The following is a 17419-nucleotide window of genomic DNA, read 5'->3' as shown; positions in this document are numbered from 1 at the left end:
TGGTCTCAACGGACATAATTATGGTCCCAACAGACATAAATATGGTCTAAACGGACATAATTATGGTCTCAACGGACATAATTATGGTCCCAACGGACATAAATATTATCACAACAGACATAAATTTGGCCACAACAGACATAATTATGGTCCCAACAGACATAAAAATGTTCCTAACAGACATAAATATGGTCTCAACGGACTAAAAAATGGTCCCAACAGACATAATTATGGTCTCAACGGACATAATTATGGTCTCATCGGACATAATTATGGTCCCAACAGACATAAATATGGTCTAAACGGACATAATTATGGTCTCAACGGACATAATTATGGTCCCAACGGACATAAATATTTTCACAACAGACATAAATTTGGTCCCAACAGACATAATTAGTACCACAACACACATAATTATGGTCTCAACGGACATAAAAATGGTCCTAACAGACATAAATATAGTTCCAACGCACATAAATATGGTTCCAACAAACATAATTACTATCACAACAGACATAAATTTGGCCCTAACGGACACAATTAGTATCACAACAGACATAAATTTGGCCCCAACGGACATAATTAGTATCACAACAGACATAAAAATGGTCCTAACAGACATAAATATGGTTCCAACGCACATAAATATGGTCCCAACAGACATATTTTTGTCCCAACAAACATAAATATTATGGTCCCAACAGACATAAATATGGTCACAACATCTATATATGGTTCCAACAGACCTAAGTAAAGTCCCAAAGCACAAAATGATGGTGCCAACAGACCAAAATTATGGTGCCAACAAACCAAAATATGGTCCCAACGGAACTAATGGCTACTAGACTTCGGAAAGTTAATTCTCAATAATGTCCGGAAAGGAATAATATTTATCGACTCTGTGGGTTCTGGTCACCGGATATAAAAATGTCTTATATACAGTTTTGTTCGTGTTCTTGCATAACATGGAATTCGTGCGTGGCTCCATTATTAACTACAGCAATTCTGGATTACTTGGCCCAGTGTCGTTGTTTGGAAAAGTATGGTAATATAACTACACATATCTTCGGCAAGGGGTTATATTCACAAAGCTCTTAAAGCGTAAAGTATATGCACAACCAGGACCAGCCCGGTATATAAATAAGAAATAAACTATAGGTAACGTTGAACTTTAAATATATCTTGCAACACTGTTAGCTGGCAGCACTACCGGCAGTCGAAAAAGGCGGCAACATATTTTTTCGAACTCATGCACTTTCGATGCGATTCCGCGATCGTTCGACCTTCGAATTCGATACCGAACTCGCGTCTATGACGCCGGAATGACGCAACTCGCGATCGCGAACTAGCGCGGGTTCTTACGTTAACGTAACCTCCCGCGTTGGGAGGGCTTTGAGTTCTAAAACTTCCACGCACCGTCGAGCCGCGCGGCGAGAAGTTGCATCTTGGTTGCGTCATCAAACTCAACACGTCATTTCCCACGTCATTGTTCAGTGCGTGACGTATGGTTAAATGCACAACAGTGACATCAGAGGGTGACACTCGTCCGTTGTCACATAAATATTCGACACAAACACTCTGTTCTTCTGTACGGTGGGGGTTAAACGGTCGCAGCATAGCGTGACGCCACCCCAGTATTGTGGTTTGGTTATGAGCTACGTTGGTTCGATTCCTCAACGTAACAGCCTCAATAACACTTTGACTGCTTGGTGCTGATATTCGTCTCCCAATATTTGGTCTGCTTGTCACATTTACTTTAATATGGCAGAACCTTTTCATAGGAGTCGAGCTCCGGCTCCCCCTTACACCGTCTCGCTCGCTGGAAACTACAAACGTTTGAATAACTTTGTTCCTGTAGTTGAAGCGAGACCGTGATAATACACTACCGTCCCGCGGCTCAGATCTGTCTCTGAAAACATACGTTTGTAACTCTGGCCTTGTTTCCCTACATTCTTCTTTTCGTCGAAAATACGCAGTGTGGATGACGCCGCTTGAGTTACGAGTTGGCGTGGCTGTTTTTAACACTTTAGAAAGTCGTCTACTCGATGAACGAGTGCGTCCATTATGCCTGTGTACTTGTTTTACTTGGCCCATCTCCATAGGCGGCACTTCGGGTTCCAATAACACGAGATCGTTTCCGAGTCTTGATGCAAACAAGACACCAGTGTTTGTACAACCAACTGGCAAGCAGACACCGTTGGGATAATCTCTTGAGCTTGTCATATCTTCTACGTACCAGGGAAATCTCGTGCGCCCTCTGCCGGAATCTCGTTTATGCGTCATCATCATGGCAGCTTTACCATCTTCATTACTCGACCTAAACGCGATTCGGACGGCAGGAACACTTTCATTTTGAGAGTCGAGTACTCGGGCTCGGATGTAACAAGGGTTGCGACCAAATCCCAACGACCAGGCAGTTTTGAACCGATGGATTTTTGCAGTGACAACAAATACCTTGGAGAAAAAGTAAACTATTGTCACTAATTCGCCAAAGTTATAATAAAGTTCACAACCAACACAAAACATGTTTGTCTCAATATCCACAGCGAACATAACATAAGTAAAATCTATAGCAACTAAATTATAAAACCGTATTCCCACGCCTCCCATAGACTGTTGTTATTTGTTTCAAAAATGATCAGGATATTATGTGCTAAAGGTGTCCCATATTACCCCACAATACTATATTAGTAACAAAATCCATCTCATACCTTTCTCGATCGTTTCGTGTATTTCGGAACAACTTCAATTCTGTCGCTGTGTTCTCTCCAGTATCCTGTCAAGTCGTCCAAACCCCAAGGTAATTGCTTCACTCTGATACCGTGTGATGTGAGACTTAGACTTGCTGTACGACCAGGTAATAAATCAAGGGGGTGACCGGATCGGTTGTATAACGACACGCACAGTATCACTGCAAAAAAAGTATGTTTAGTTTAAATACAAATCGAATCGCTAGAATTGCAATAAGGTGCATTTTGAGCGATACAATTAACATGGATCACTGAGTTGGGGTAATTGCAGTTCAGTGTTTTGAAAAAGTTGTAAACGCCATCAATGGTAGCAGTGTCAAGCCTCGGAAGCGTATATACTCTGGGCTACAGGCGGCGCATTAACCACTGTGCTGAAGGTAATACACACATTACTGAAGGTAATACACACATGGTAACTTATAATTAGGCACACGGTGTATGAAACACCCGTGTTATAACAACTATTGTTCCTCCGCAACGCAAGGATGAACGAATAATGTAACTTGCTTTATCCTGGCGTGGCCAGAAAACGACAGACGTTATAACACTAGTGTTCATACACCTCGTGCAAGCTTACGCGAGTTACCAGGATATATAAATTACATTTATTCATACAATACATCCCACTAACCTATATGTCTGCGTCATCAAACAAGTCATTACTTACCCGTTGGTTCTAAAAGTTGTTCCTCCCCTTCTACACTGATGGCGATTGAGCTACCAGGCATCGAAGGATCCTCGTTTCTGTTATGACCAGCCGTGTTCGGTTTGTCCAATAAAGTGATGCCAGCGATCACCATACCTTTGTATGGGTTGGTTTGACTGTCAAATATCAGAGAGTTGGGAGGAATGTGCAGCCGCATGCGGTTCGTGTAGCCGGCGGTTGGTCTGGGGTTGAATTATGTTTAATATAAATACTTGAACTGAACAAATCAATATTTTGCAAATGGCCTGAGATTTTACATTTGACATGCAACAACATAATAAAAACATTTATAATACAACATAAACATGTTTTTTTTTTGTATTTAAATTAGCGACCAATGGGTTGAAGAAACTTCAGGCTAGTGTCATGCTCAAGATACAAATATGCCGACAATGTTAGCAGGATGATTGGATTCATCTGTACTAGCATTTTTGCATGTTAAACTAAGTTTTTAATAATTCAGTTTGCAAGTTTGAAAACAAATGTTGTGTAAACTATAATATAAACCATTTTTTAAATATTTTAGTTATGTAATAATGCTCAAAACAAGTACTGTTTAATCTCAGTTCCAGAAGCGACATTTCCAAGTAGCACCTCCGTAAAAAACGTTTGGGAATTGCAAGTAAATCTGGCTATTATTTTATTAGGAGCCAGAAGAGCAATTTCGAACTTATATAAGGGTAGGGGAGGGGAAGATGGGACACCTTTAGCACATAATATTCAAATATCCTGATCGTGTTTTAAACAATTAACAACGGTCTATGGCATTCGTGAGGTTACATTTTATAATTCTTTGACTTTTTTGTCTACTACCATATGGGACGAGAAAATAGAATAAAAAGTGTCCCATCTTTTCCCACCCTACTACAATAGTCCTCGCAGAAACGAAATAAATATTGAAACATTACCTGAATACATACTGTAAACCAAGAGATGCATTGAAGCGAAGTCGTACACGACACGGTCGGATGACTATACTATGTAAGGTAGATTGCCCGGGAAGCACCAGCAGGTTCTTCACCGTTGTCGTGAATCTCTTGAACATGACGTCAGAGATAGTAATGGTGACGTGGCGGGTTTCTATTGGGAGATTCGGAAACCGAAGCCGGAATGAACCGGTACTGGATGTATAACCAACTGTACGGCCTTGATGGGAAAGTTTCACGTGCTTGACTGGACGGCCTGGTAAGCATAACATAAGTTAAACAACCCAATTTACCTAACACAAATATTTATATATAGTTAACCGAATCCGACCAGTTTGAATTGGTCAAAATTTGGTCCGATGCTCCGATTAAGCGGAGTTGACTATATTTTGTATTCGCGAAGTCAAATTTTTAGAAGAACGAAAAGAAAAAAGCAACTACGTTCAAGTTTTATTCTATTTTCCAAATATATCGTCCTACTAATTACACCAAAATTGCGCATAACCAATCACCTGTTGATTTTGACTTGACCACGCCTTCCACCACCGTCATTCCATTCACGCATACTGCGCATGCGCAACGTCGAACCACTGTGATAAGGAATGACGTGGCATAACGTTCGTGACGACATCGGACTTGAATCGGGGCCGTCTCGGATGGCTGACAACAGTGACGTGTCTCGGTGCAAGTTGTGGATTCTTTAGCGCCAGCTACCGGCATGTAACACGGCTCTCCGATGCACCGACCCAAATCAAGGACGTTAACTGCAAAAATACAATGTTAAAAAAATGACTGATAAAAAAAGAACGTGTGTGACGCCAGTGACAAAATTTTCTTAATGCTTTTTTTTAACCTAATTAAAACAGAACCGCGGGTACCAAAGCATTTGAGCTACAAATGGCGGCAAATAATCGTGCGGCATAAAGTGTACGAAACAGAACACCCGAGTTATAACGATTGACTATACCCCGCCCCGCGAATAGTCAGATTCATTCGCTACGCCAGCTTAGTGACGGTTGATAGATTCGGACGCATATCTTAGAAAAATATAATATATTAGTGTGAGGGAAGATGGGACACCTTTTTATTTCGTTTTCTCGTCCAATTAGGTAGTAAAAAAACATTCAAAGAATTATAAAACCGTATCCTCACGATTCCTACAGTCCATTGTTAATTGGTTAAAACACGATCAGTATCAGATAATACGAGCTAAAGGTGTCCCGTCTTTCCCCACCCTACTACAACTACATAAGTCTCCACTCTTCCACAAGGTAGCAGCAAAACATTCTACTAACCTCCTATACCATGTGGTCGTGTGCCGCCATCTTGGCCATCCACTGAACAACCATCAGGAAGATGAACAAAGTTAGAAGCGGGGCGGGGGTTGCAGGATGACATTGTTAAATCTAAGGCATAAATAAAGTCTAAGAATGTGGAGCTAGATTTATAATAACGGGATAAACTATACGTCTCATTTGAAGTAAATTATTAACTTAAAATCAAACAATCGATGTGGTTTGTTTGGCAAATTCTAGGAAATAACTTCAAATACGCTTGTATCGCTTTCCATGTAAATTCAAACTCGAAAATTCTTAAATAACAACTTAATAAGAGAGGAACCCTAATCCATAGGTTTTAACATCGAGTCGAGTACCATATTATGAATGAATGAATGTAACTTACTTTATCCTCGCTTGGCCAGAAAACGGCAGTCGTTAAACACGAGTGTTCTGTTTCATACACCCCGTGCCAGTTTACAAGTTACAAAGTATGTTATTTTGTGGGTGATTATTTTTTAAGAGGACTTTGTACTTATTGTCTTGTTTAACTTTGACGACTTTAAAATGTGACACGCTCACCTATTATGGACAACAACGCTGGGTTTGATTTGTGAGATCCAAGTCTGTTTGTAGCTTTGCATGTGTAAGGTCCTCCGTCAGCCACTGATACATTGCTGAGGAAAAGTGTTGAGTTCAGATCATCGATGTCTCCGCTCCCTCTTTCTTTACCTACAGTAACCTCGATCCCGTTCCTATACCATGTGACCACAGGAATCGGTATCCCAACGACCTCACAGCAAAAAGTAACGGAATATCCATACGGGACAATCTGCAAAAATAACGGTTTTTAACCATGTTTTTTTCATAGAAATGAGATCCTACGGCGATGTATGTCAGATGACATAGAATTTAGGCCAGAGTTGACCTGTTGTCCAATTATTCATATAGTGTTAATTTATATCAATGCCAAATCTATTTTAATGTAAAGTGAAAACCCATTGTTCAACTTGGGACTTATCCTGTAACACCGAACCTACTCCTGGCGGTTTTACATTGTGATTGAATCCACAGTTGGCCTATTATTACCCCAACACTTGGAACTAGCTAGGAAGTTACCCAGTTCGTTCATTTTACATCATCACCAAAATGACCAACCTGTGAAGTAGGCCCTCTCACTACAGAAGCTGGGTAATCACACAACATGCTGTTAAAAGTACAACTCCAATCCCCGTTCCAACATACACTAGAAAACATCAAGTCTGTTGATTTCTTTTTAACATATTGTTACTGGTGTGCTATATTGCTGCCAGGAATAATATTTTATCACGAACTGCTGATATTCTAGTATAAAATTTAATATAAGTTTTATTCCAACCAATGCTGTCTTTGCATATGCGACAAAATACAACTTTACCATGTCAAGAACACAACTACTTGGTTAAAACAAGGATTTGACCCGGTGAATTACAGGTTCGTATGGGTACGAAACCAATACGTGTCTTTGACATCGTTTGAATTAGGTAAGTAAATTAAAGATCTTACCAACTCTGGCAGTTCCTGTTGTGACGAGAGCCGTTACCAAAACGTCCGCCTTGTAAGAAACAAGGGCATTGGGAAACTTCAATGCATCTGTTTTGATACAAAACTGTCCCGTTTGGGCAGTAGCAACCCGGAACACACTTCTGACTTGTAGGACAAACGGAACCACCAGTAACTTCACTGGGGCAATAACGAACACACGAGCTTCCACATTCAGTATAAACTTTGCCGCTCATGCAAGTGATTGCTGGAATTAATGACGACAGTTACGCTTTTGGGAAAATTAAACCTTCGTTCAAATAATTAGGCATTTATAAGTTGCTTTTTTTATCCATATTTTGAGCTTTTTTGGGGAAAATAAACCTTCTGAAATAATTAGGCATTTATAAGTTGCTTTTTTATCTATATTTTGTTATCCTTACCGTGTTATAACGAGAGTAAAGTACCGTTCTTTTGTTTTAATCAGCCTGAACTGTGTTAATTTGATTAAAAGTATAAAAACAACAAGTTGTATTACGTTAAGCAACGTCAAAATATTAGTAGAGTTTTTGTTTTCCGGATGACACACGAAGAAAATTTCCACTGATAAGTTACCAGCAGTGACTCAGTTATCCACGAGTGCCAGCAAAAACAAATCGTTCAAAATTATTCGTTCAGATTTATTTTTCACTTTACCCAGCGGTCGTGGATATTTTATTTCATGTGGTTGGGTCCTTGTTAAGGTTATGGACGCCATTTTGTTACAATATCCTAATTCGTGTTCTATTTGGTAATGTGTTAATTCGTGTTCTATTTGGTAATGTTTTGACACATAGTAGGGTGGGGAGGACAGGACACCATCAGCACATAATATATAAATAACCTGATCGTGTTTTAAACAATTAACAACGGTGTACGGGAGTTCTTTAAACGTTCTGTGTTTACTACCTTGGACGCAAAAACACAATAAAGGTGTCCCATTTTCCCCCACCCTACTATATATTATACAGGGAGCAATACTGATATGGTTACCACGAATTTTTAAACAACTAACGTTCTTTTAGAGTGGTGATGATATGGGTATATAACTCTTTTATTGTTCTTGGTTTACCCAATCGGAGGAAAATGTAAACATAAACTATCTTACCGCAATCTACTTATAGTAGAGTGGGGAAAGATGGGACACCTTTGGCACATAATATCCAAATATCTCGATCGTGTTTTATGTAATTAACAACGGTGTATGGGAGTAGTGAGAAAATAGTTTTATAATTCTTTGAATGTTCTTTGCTTACTACTAAATAGAACGAGAAAATAGAGGTAAAAGGTGCCCCATCTTCCCCATTCTACAATATCGTTGTTATTGACCAGAAAAACAATGTTTTTACACGACTACGTAACGTATTTCACGATGAAACGAATTCTTAACGTTCAGGAATGTCATAACCACCCCCTAAAGTTGTACCCTCGCCTTTGCTAGCGGATTTTGCGCGGTGTAAAATCCGCAGAAATAAAAACAAACATAACATAAGTCGCTTCTCCTTCGTCACAAAGAAGCATTGTTGTGACGTCATTTGAAATACGTCAGACGCTCACACTACCCTGCAAGCAACTTACAATATTTTACCTGTTGTGCGACATCTGTCTGGTACGTTTATCAGCCACGCCTTTTATATCCGTTTAGTTGTGTATATGTTTAATGTTAGCGTACCACAAATACTGTAGTTTCCCGTTCATTTACGAACTTTTTCTTTTTTTTAATAATGTTTTTCGTTTAATACTTTTACGTGGTGATTTACGTAGTAAAAATATAAAATTACGTAGTGATAATTTAAAGCTGTTTTAAATATATAAATGATGCTGCCAGAGAAGCTCATCGATCAAAGCAACAAGATACCGATTCGTTTACAATTCGCCGCGGGTTATCTGTTCGCCTTGGACCGCCGAGTGCGATGCGAGGCCCGATGTGTTTGGAAATGGTCAATTCAACAACTCGGAAAGGTTAAACAAACAGCAAGAGCAAAATGTTTGCCACCGAAACTTAGTGTGACTGCTAAGATCAAAACCACCACAAAAGTGACGTAATACACTATGACGTAATATATACTCACGGCAAATTTCAGGCGTTCTCCAATTTAATATAATTCCGTGACGTAGGCACTCTTCTGAGTAGGCCGAGAGAGCAATGCAGAAGTACATGTTGGTTTGCTGTTGAAAAATATTAAAGAAAACGGGTATTTATTTTATTGAATAAATGAATGTGACTTGTTTTTTTCTTTTGGGTCGGGGAAACGAAAACCGCTATAACGCGGATATTCTGTTCCATACACCTCGTGCCAGCATACGACCTACAACGTGTGTAACTTATTCATCCTCACATGTCTACGCAAGGACAGTTGTTATAACACGGTTGTTCTGTTTCATACACCTCGTGCCAGCTTACTAGTTATCAAGTCTGTTACTTTGTGGTTGATTTAGGCAATGGGTAATCATTGGGTTGGAGGAGCAATTGCCGACAAGTGTTTTGTTTAAAGACACATGCACCCACAACGAAAGCAGTGTCTAGCCTCGAACCTGTCTCTTCCAATTCAGAAGCAGGAGCCCTTAACATGGTATGTTGTATCGTTTAACTTACTTCAATAGAAGTGCTGCATATGTCGATTATACACGAGTTGATGAAACTACTGGGTGAGACAATGTTGTGGCAATCACCGAATCTTCTTCGGTTTAGAAGAAAAGAACAAATTTCTCTCGCCCTCCGCGCCAAGGAAGGATTATGGGAGCATGGGTTCACAAGTGTGCTGATGGCCGAGCAACTGTAGCGAAAACATACTTTGTTGAATTTGGTGGTCATGAATCAATTAGTGAATATAATTTGTTTATCCTCGCGTGGCGGGAAACGACAGTCGTTATAACTCGGGTGTTCTGTTTCATACACCTCGTGCCCGTTTACGAGTTACCACTTATGTAACTTTGTGAGTAATTCTTTTTTTATCATTTTTTTTGTGCGTAAATAATGTTTTTGGGATATGTATGGCTGACAGTTTGGGCAATCTATAGGGGGCAATATTGGTTTGGAGCAATTAACGGAATGTTGTTTTTAAACACTTTATATTTACTAGAAATCTGCAAACTTTTAGAGATTACTGACGACCCACCTAAAGTTTGCGCTTCCGGCTAAAACGTCCCAACTTTGTCCAAACTCCAGATCCGACATCAATATTCTTCCGCCAGGTGTCATCCTATCATCATGTGGGTCCCCGTTGAAGTTACCACAAAGTCCTTTGGTTCGACCCGCGTACTTGCCGGACACCATGACGTACAAACGGTGAGGAATCGCCCAACGAACCTCAATGAAGTTGCCGACCCTCAATGCCAAGTATAAGCCGACCTGCGTGGATTAAGTGGGAATAAATGGATGAATGGATACATAAATGTAACTTGCTTTATTCTCGTGTGGCCGGAAACGACAGTCGTTATAACATGGGTGTTCTGTTTTATACACCTCGTGCTTATTTACGAAGCACATAACATGTCGTTTTATAAATGAGTGTGTCTTTTGTTTTTGTTCCTGTATGATTACTGAGTTGAAGCAATTACGACTATGTGTTTCGCTCAGAAATATACACGTCCATACTCTGTTCTATCGCAACTAAAATTTTCTGTTATAAATAAAGTTATATTCACTTACATTATCCACGGATAACATTCCGTTCGTGGAATAATATGGCAAACGAACTTGCACCCCATTAACTGTGACCACCTCGTTGTCTCTACCAAGGTCTACTACAGCAGATAGCCGAGGGAAAGCAAGAACTGCAGTGATCTTCCTGACGCAACTGAGTCTCGAACCACACCCAACGTTATATTGGACGATCTGAAATGTAAAATCCGATTATTGAGCTTTACAATTCATTAGATTTCGCCATTGTAAAGAGTTTGGGAATATCGCCCACCCGTTACGAACAAAACCTTTGCCGCCATTCCTTGGCTTCAACTAATGAGACTTTACCGGTAGCACCCTGGATGTCGGGGTAATGTGCCATCTTTGACCTACATACCAGGCCCCATAGCGTGCCTTAAAATATGGACCATACTAAAATGTTATATTTATAGTCTTATTATAACTAGCAACAAAAATGGGGAGTGCAAATGTTTAAAAGCAACATTAGGACTTACGTTTAAAATGGATTAAGCGCAAGCGTTAGAATAGTTTTCTAGATGTAGAGCGAGATGCGTTCTATTTCAGAAGCTGACATCATTTTGCGTTCGTTTTGATCTTGACTAATTTACTCATATATGTCATGTTTATAAAATGATGCTAATCGTTGTATGATAAAGCAAATCGAAGTCTAATTTACCAAACTGTTTAAGTCAGTCAATGGCACCAATTGTTGGATTTATACGGGTAGGAAGAATTAAGTGAGATAAACAAATAAATAGAATACACGTTTAACTGGGTAAGATTGGTGACGTAGCTGTCATTTAAAGCAGTGTTTCACAACTACTTGGTTTAAAAGTATACATGGCAGTAAGTGAATATTTGAGTCAAAAAGAGAAACTATATGGTAGGGTGGGGAAAATGAGACACCTTCGGCACATTATATTAAAATACCTTAGTGCATTTTAAACAACTAACAACGGTATATTGGATCCGTGCAGATACGGTTTTACAATTCTTTCAATGTTCTTTGTTTAATACCAAATAAGACGATAAAATCGAATAAAAATGTGCCCCATCTTCCCCCACCCTACTATATGTTGCGCAACGTCTTCGCAATGACAAAACCCGGTTGAAAATCTGTTTCAGCTTTTGGTTTTAATGCTCGCTTGCCGGTAGACGGTATTGACATTTTGTGTGGTTTTCAAAACGAAATATTTATCGCTATTGATAACGGGCATGGCAATTCTGCCCACAGAAAAAAAAGCCTGGGGACACTGTTCTCGTATAACGGGGTCGGGAAACACTCTTTCTACCAAAAAGAATGTGAAACGCGGTCTTGTACACAAATGTTTTATAGTAGGATGGGAGAAGATGGAACATCTTTAGCACATAATATCCAAATATCCTGATTATGTTTTAAACAATTAGCAACGGCCTATGGGAGTCGCGAGGATACGGTTTTATAATTCTTTTAATGTTCTTTGTTTACTACCGAATAAGACATGGAAACAAAATGAAAAGGTGTCCCATCTTCATTCACCTTACTATATTAAAAATATTGTCCCGTAAAAACAGATTTCGAACCACCGGTCTACTAGAAATATTGTGAAACACTGCTCATGAACTTGAAAGGGGATGCAAATTGCGAATACTCGTTCGTGGTGAAATCTAACTCGGCATCTTTATCTGCGGTAAGTCAGAGGGGACAGCGCTTCTTAAACGCCGGGATCAACTGAAACACCAACTTGAACGTCAAGCACTTAAACATGCTCTGCCCTAATCCGTTTATTATCATTCTTCATCAGCGTCTGCTTAATTTTAGCGGTCAGGTTCGAACGCCTTAACCTACCAACTTATTGCCCGCAAGTTTCTCAGCCACTGTCTGTCTACGTACGTGGGCGCTTAAGGTTTCGAAGTATTCAGAAAATTTTGGGCGCCATTACTTGTAGGGGATAAGTCGAAATCATTATTTGTGATTAGCTTGCTACTATGACGTATACCACGGGTGTGCTATAGCCCAATGCTCTTCAACCGGTGTGCACGCCAGTACAAAAGGGTATACAAGGGTGAATCACAAACTTCAACAATTTTTAGCAATAATATTAAGTTTTGAACATTTTCCTACAGTTTTGTTTATACGAATTCTATATCTTGCATCACTTGCGAAACGTCATTAGTTTTACGTTAAAGCAATCAGGGGTGCATAAATTCGTCGCATCAACTTTAGGGGTTCACCAACCCTAAAAAGGTTGAAGAACATATAGCTATAGCCATGTATGGTGGCTTAGTATGCATTGTGTGAGTTACCATATATTGGAAACTTTGTGATACGGTACTGTCGCGTACAATACTGTTATAGCGATCAATATCCCATATTTCTTAATCGTATTTTAAACAATAAACAACCTTTTAAAGAGTCGTGAGGTTACGTTTATATAGTTTTGTTTATGTTATCTGTTTACTGGCAAATGGGATGATACAACAGAGTGAAAACTTCTTGCCCCACCCTACTATATATCCAACCGTTATAATGTAGCCTCAGCATATGGATGGCGAAACGCCAATATAATATTAAGCTTGCGTTTATTTTTAAAAGAGTTGCAAATTCAAAAAATTGTGCGTTTGTAGTAGATGCGTCTTATTTCACCCAGCTGTCTATGTAGTATAACTATACTTATTTCTACTTTAAACTCTTTCCGAAAGAAACATTTTTGCCTTTGGAAAAAAATTGAAATTTGATGGAAAAAACACAGTTTTTTTACCCAACTATTAACAATTTAAAACTTTAAGTTCCTCTACCTTAAAATCGTTTCCTCCGATGTCTTGTGCAAGTATGTATCCACAGTCGCCTTGAAAGTTGAATGATCTCCCATCAAATGTTGTGTAATGTGGATCTCCATAACTGGAGCATATTCCTGGAATGAAATATAATAACTAAACATAATGTTCATTTATAGGTTGTATGAATTGTCGGCCATACGTTATAATGAATGAAAATACAATCACCCACAAAGTTACATACATGGTAACCTGTAAGCGAGCATAACGTGAATGAAACATATAGTAGGGTGGCGGAAGATGGGACACCTTTACCTCTATTTTCTCGCCCCGTTTAGTAGTAAACAAAGAACATTCAAGAAATTATTAAACTAAATGCCCATGACTCCCATTGACCGTTAGTTATTGTTTAAAACACGATCAGGATATTTAGATATTATGTGCTGAAGGTGTCCCATCTTCCCCCACCCTACTATAATACTCCTTTATTCTTTCATTCATTCATGGGATAATGGAATAGAACGAAAATGAACTGTCTCAAAGGAACATGCATGCAGTTTAAGATTATGAATGTAATAGATATAGTTGTATTTCGCATAAAACACGTTTTGGTTGAATACAGCTAAAGTGCCGACTAGAATAGCAATGTCCATATATACAATGACGGACGATGTTGTATTTGAACTGATAAAATGTAGCCCTAACTTGTATATTTGACACGACTGGCTGATAAACTGACATAAGATTGAAGTGTTTAACTGAGAGTAATTAAGAAGAATGGAAAATAAATGAAGCATGGATATGTTTGTGTCTACAGATAAGCTTCCTGATAGTCAGATGTCAGTTTGTGGATTGCTTACATTAAATCAAGTTTATGTTATTTCAGTGGTGACAATGTGACTGGTATGACAGACGTACTACTTGCCACGAAATGATAACAACTCGCAACAATGGTTTCTGCCAGAATACCAACGATAAGGCAGGCAATAAATTTTAGGTATTTTGACTCGAAAAACCCGAGCGGTTTCGTGATATAGTAGGGTGGGGGAAGATGGAACACGTATTTATACTATTTTCTTGTCCTATTTGGTATTAAAGAAAGCCCCTTAAAAGAACTATAAAAACATATCCTGACGACTCCATAGACCTTTGTTAATTGTTTAAAACACGATTAGAATACTTCTCTTAGATATTATATGCTAAAGGTGTCTTATCTTTTCCCCCCTCATAAATATATGATAGTACGCGTAAGAACGTGGCCGATACGAAGTTTTAGCCGTACGTTGATGTAGAATGTAGATTTTATTAAAAACAACAGCAGTGGCGCAGTGCTTTAGCCCCGAGAATGCGGTTTCGAGGCTGCTAATATTGGGAGCACATGTGTTCCTAGACATGACACTTGAATACAACTAAATGAATAGATGTAACTTACTTTATCGTCGCCTTGCCGGAAAACAACAGTCGTTATAACACGAGTGTTAATGCATCCTTGCCAGCTTACGAGTTATACCAAGTTAAATACATTGTGGGTAATAATTGTTTTTAACGGCATTTGCTTCTACCTAGTCGTCTTTTATGGGTTGTCCAAATGCTCGGACATGCAATAACAATAATTCAAAAAACAATCACCCACAAAGTTACATATAACACGCAAGCGGGCAGAAGGTGTATGAATCAGAACACCCGTGTTATAGCGACTGTCGTTGGCCCGGCACGCGAGGATAAATAAGTTACAGCTATTCATTCAATGCTAAACAGAGAAACTTCGCAAAAGTTGTATTAACCACAAGTTGGGACAAACACTGCTTTAAAAACCTGCGTTCATGTTTTATATATCAGACCACTAGTTCTTGGTGAATGTTTGTGTGCGTCACAAACAACAGCAGCAAAAAAATAATTTAAATAGCTTATAAAGTAGGGTTGAGGAAGATGGGACACCTTTTTATTCCATTTTCTCGTCTAATTTAGAGTATACAAAAAACATTGAAAGAATTATATAACCGTATTCTCACACTTTCATAGACTGTTGTTAATTGTTTAAACCACGATCAGGATATTTGGATATCATGAGCTGAAGGTGTCCCATCTTCCCCATTTTTTATGTTATAGATATTGTATATATAAGTATTAAATCTTTACAATGAAACTGTTGTATCTTGTTTATAACCGAGCAATATATACCTGGACAAACCTTCGTGTTGCATCGTTTCGAAATCACGAACTTTCCGTGACAGGTTTTTCGGTTTGGGGGAACACCCGTACAGGTTCTACTTTTCGTCATACGTCCGCTGCCACATGATGCGCTGCAGGATGACCATGTAGACCAGGGGAGCATTCGACCTGAGGAATATGATGCTTTTAAAGGTTTGTATTTTCATACAGAGTACCTTTGGTGTAAGATGAATACCGATAGCACATAATATAGTAGGGTGGGGGAAGATGGGACACCTTTGACACATAATAACTAAATATCCTGATCGTGTTTTAAACAATTAACAACGGTCTACTGGAGCCGTGAGGATAAAGTTTTATAAAAAAATCGTTAAATGTTTGTTTACTACGAAATTAGAGGAGAAAATAAATTGAAAAGGTGTCCCATCTTTCCCCATCCTACTATATTATTCTATATTTTTTTTGAACGGGTTTTTACCCGATTTTTTTTATTAACATTATTCCCTTATATTTATTCTCGCCTCGCGAGATAACGACAGTTGTTATAACACGGGTGTTCTGTTATATACATTTCGTGCCTGCTTACGTGTTACCACGTATGTAACTTTGTAGGTGATTGTTTTGGGGAATTTCTAATTGTTTAACTTTTGTTGTATGGCTGATAAATTAGACAGCTAGCCCAGTAGTGACCACTTGGTTTAAGCAATTATCGCTCTGCGTCTTATTACCCTAAGATACATATACATCTACAATGGTAGCAGGATCATGGATACTGTTAGGTTAGCGAAGTTACGTTGTAAAATGACGTCATAGCAACCAAACTATTTTCGGAATTTAATTAGAAAATTCCTGAATTTCGTTTCGTTGGTAATTTTTGATCAAGTTAATGCTTAGATAGATCTGGTTTTATTGCTACCAGAAATTATAATTTGGACTTAGTATAAAAGGTATGGTGTAATTTACATGTAATGGTAAGACCCAACTCGTTCATAAAAATCGTTCACATTTGTTATGAAAACAAAGTCAAAACAGACATCAGAAGCATGGCGTCTGCTTACACGCTGTCTGTTATTTTACCCAAGATATATTAGGTAAAAGTTTTTAAACCTTTTGTTCGGCGAAATCCATACGGTGTTTAAGCAGTAATAATCTATTTAAATTTTGTTTAAAACTTTGAAAATTATGAAATATAACTTTATTCATGTACAGTACTGTGGGGTAAGATGGTTGGAGAATGTCGAATATTTTATAAACGTGTTTTTGATAGTCAACAACGCCACTTTAGAGCCCTACAAGTAAAAATCCAACAAGTTCCGTTTAAAACTGCGTAAATGTCAAACCGTAATTGCTTGTTTATACACGTATCGTAAAGTCAAATTATGCAAATCTTAGGCGCCAGTATAAAAATCGAAAATAATCCGCAATAATATTTAAAAGTTGTAATTTATCATCATCAGGTTGCAAATCCGGACGTTTTACGAACGCTATGAAATTGAAACCATTCAGGTCATCGGTTCGAAGCTCTCTGTATAAAGGGGGCGTGTGTATAATAGCGAAGGGTGAACGCACGAGCAGAAGAGAAAGGTGTTCGAACGCCCAATGTCGGCTTATCTCACTAAATG

The 17419-nt window shown here is 38.7% G+C and overlaps 1 protein-coding gene across 1 annotated transcript in view; it reads right to left on the bottom strand.

The window, feature by feature from the left end:
* Nucleotides 1-1068: 1068 nt before the first annotated feature.
* Nucleotides 1069-17419, bottom strand: part of LOC100178078 — a 32465-nt gene continuing 16114 nt past the window's right edge. The window contains exons 12-26 of the mRNA XM_002123626.4: nt 15807-15965; nt 13647-13762; nt 10875-11060; nt 10342-10574; nt 9819-9999; nt 9295-9391; nt 7208-7451; nt 6821-6908; nt 6245-6494; nt 5681-5791; nt 4898-5149; nt 4368-4641; nt 3421-3641; nt 2715-2914; nt 1069-2457 (exon numbers count right to left, since the gene is read on the bottom strand). Of these exons, the coding sequence (XP_002123662.2) occupies nt 1210-2457; nt 2715-2914; nt 3421-3641; nt 4368-4641; nt 4898-5149; nt 5681-5791; nt 6245-6494; nt 6821-6908; nt 7208-7451; nt 9295-9391; nt 9819-9999; nt 10342-10574; nt 10875-11060; nt 13647-13762; nt 15807-15965 (3860 nt within the window). The 3' untranslated portion in view covers nt 1069-1209. The remainder of the gene's footprint in view (nt 2458-2714; nt 2915-3420; nt 3642-4367; nt 4642-4897; nt 5150-5680; nt 5792-6244; nt 6495-6820; nt 6909-7207; nt 7452-9294; nt 9392-9818; nt 10000-10341; nt 10575-10874; nt 11061-13646; nt 13763-15806; nt 15966-17419) is intronic.

This window comes from Ciona intestinalis, chromosome 11, assembly GCF_000224145.3.
Source record: "Ciona intestinalis chromosome 11, KH, whole genome shotgun sequence".
NCBI classification, from domain to species: domain Eukaryota; kingdom Metazoa; phylum Chordata; class Ascidiacea; order Phlebobranchia; family Cionidae; genus Ciona; species Ciona intestinalis.
This window is presented reverse-complemented; position numbering and strand designations above follow the sequence as displayed.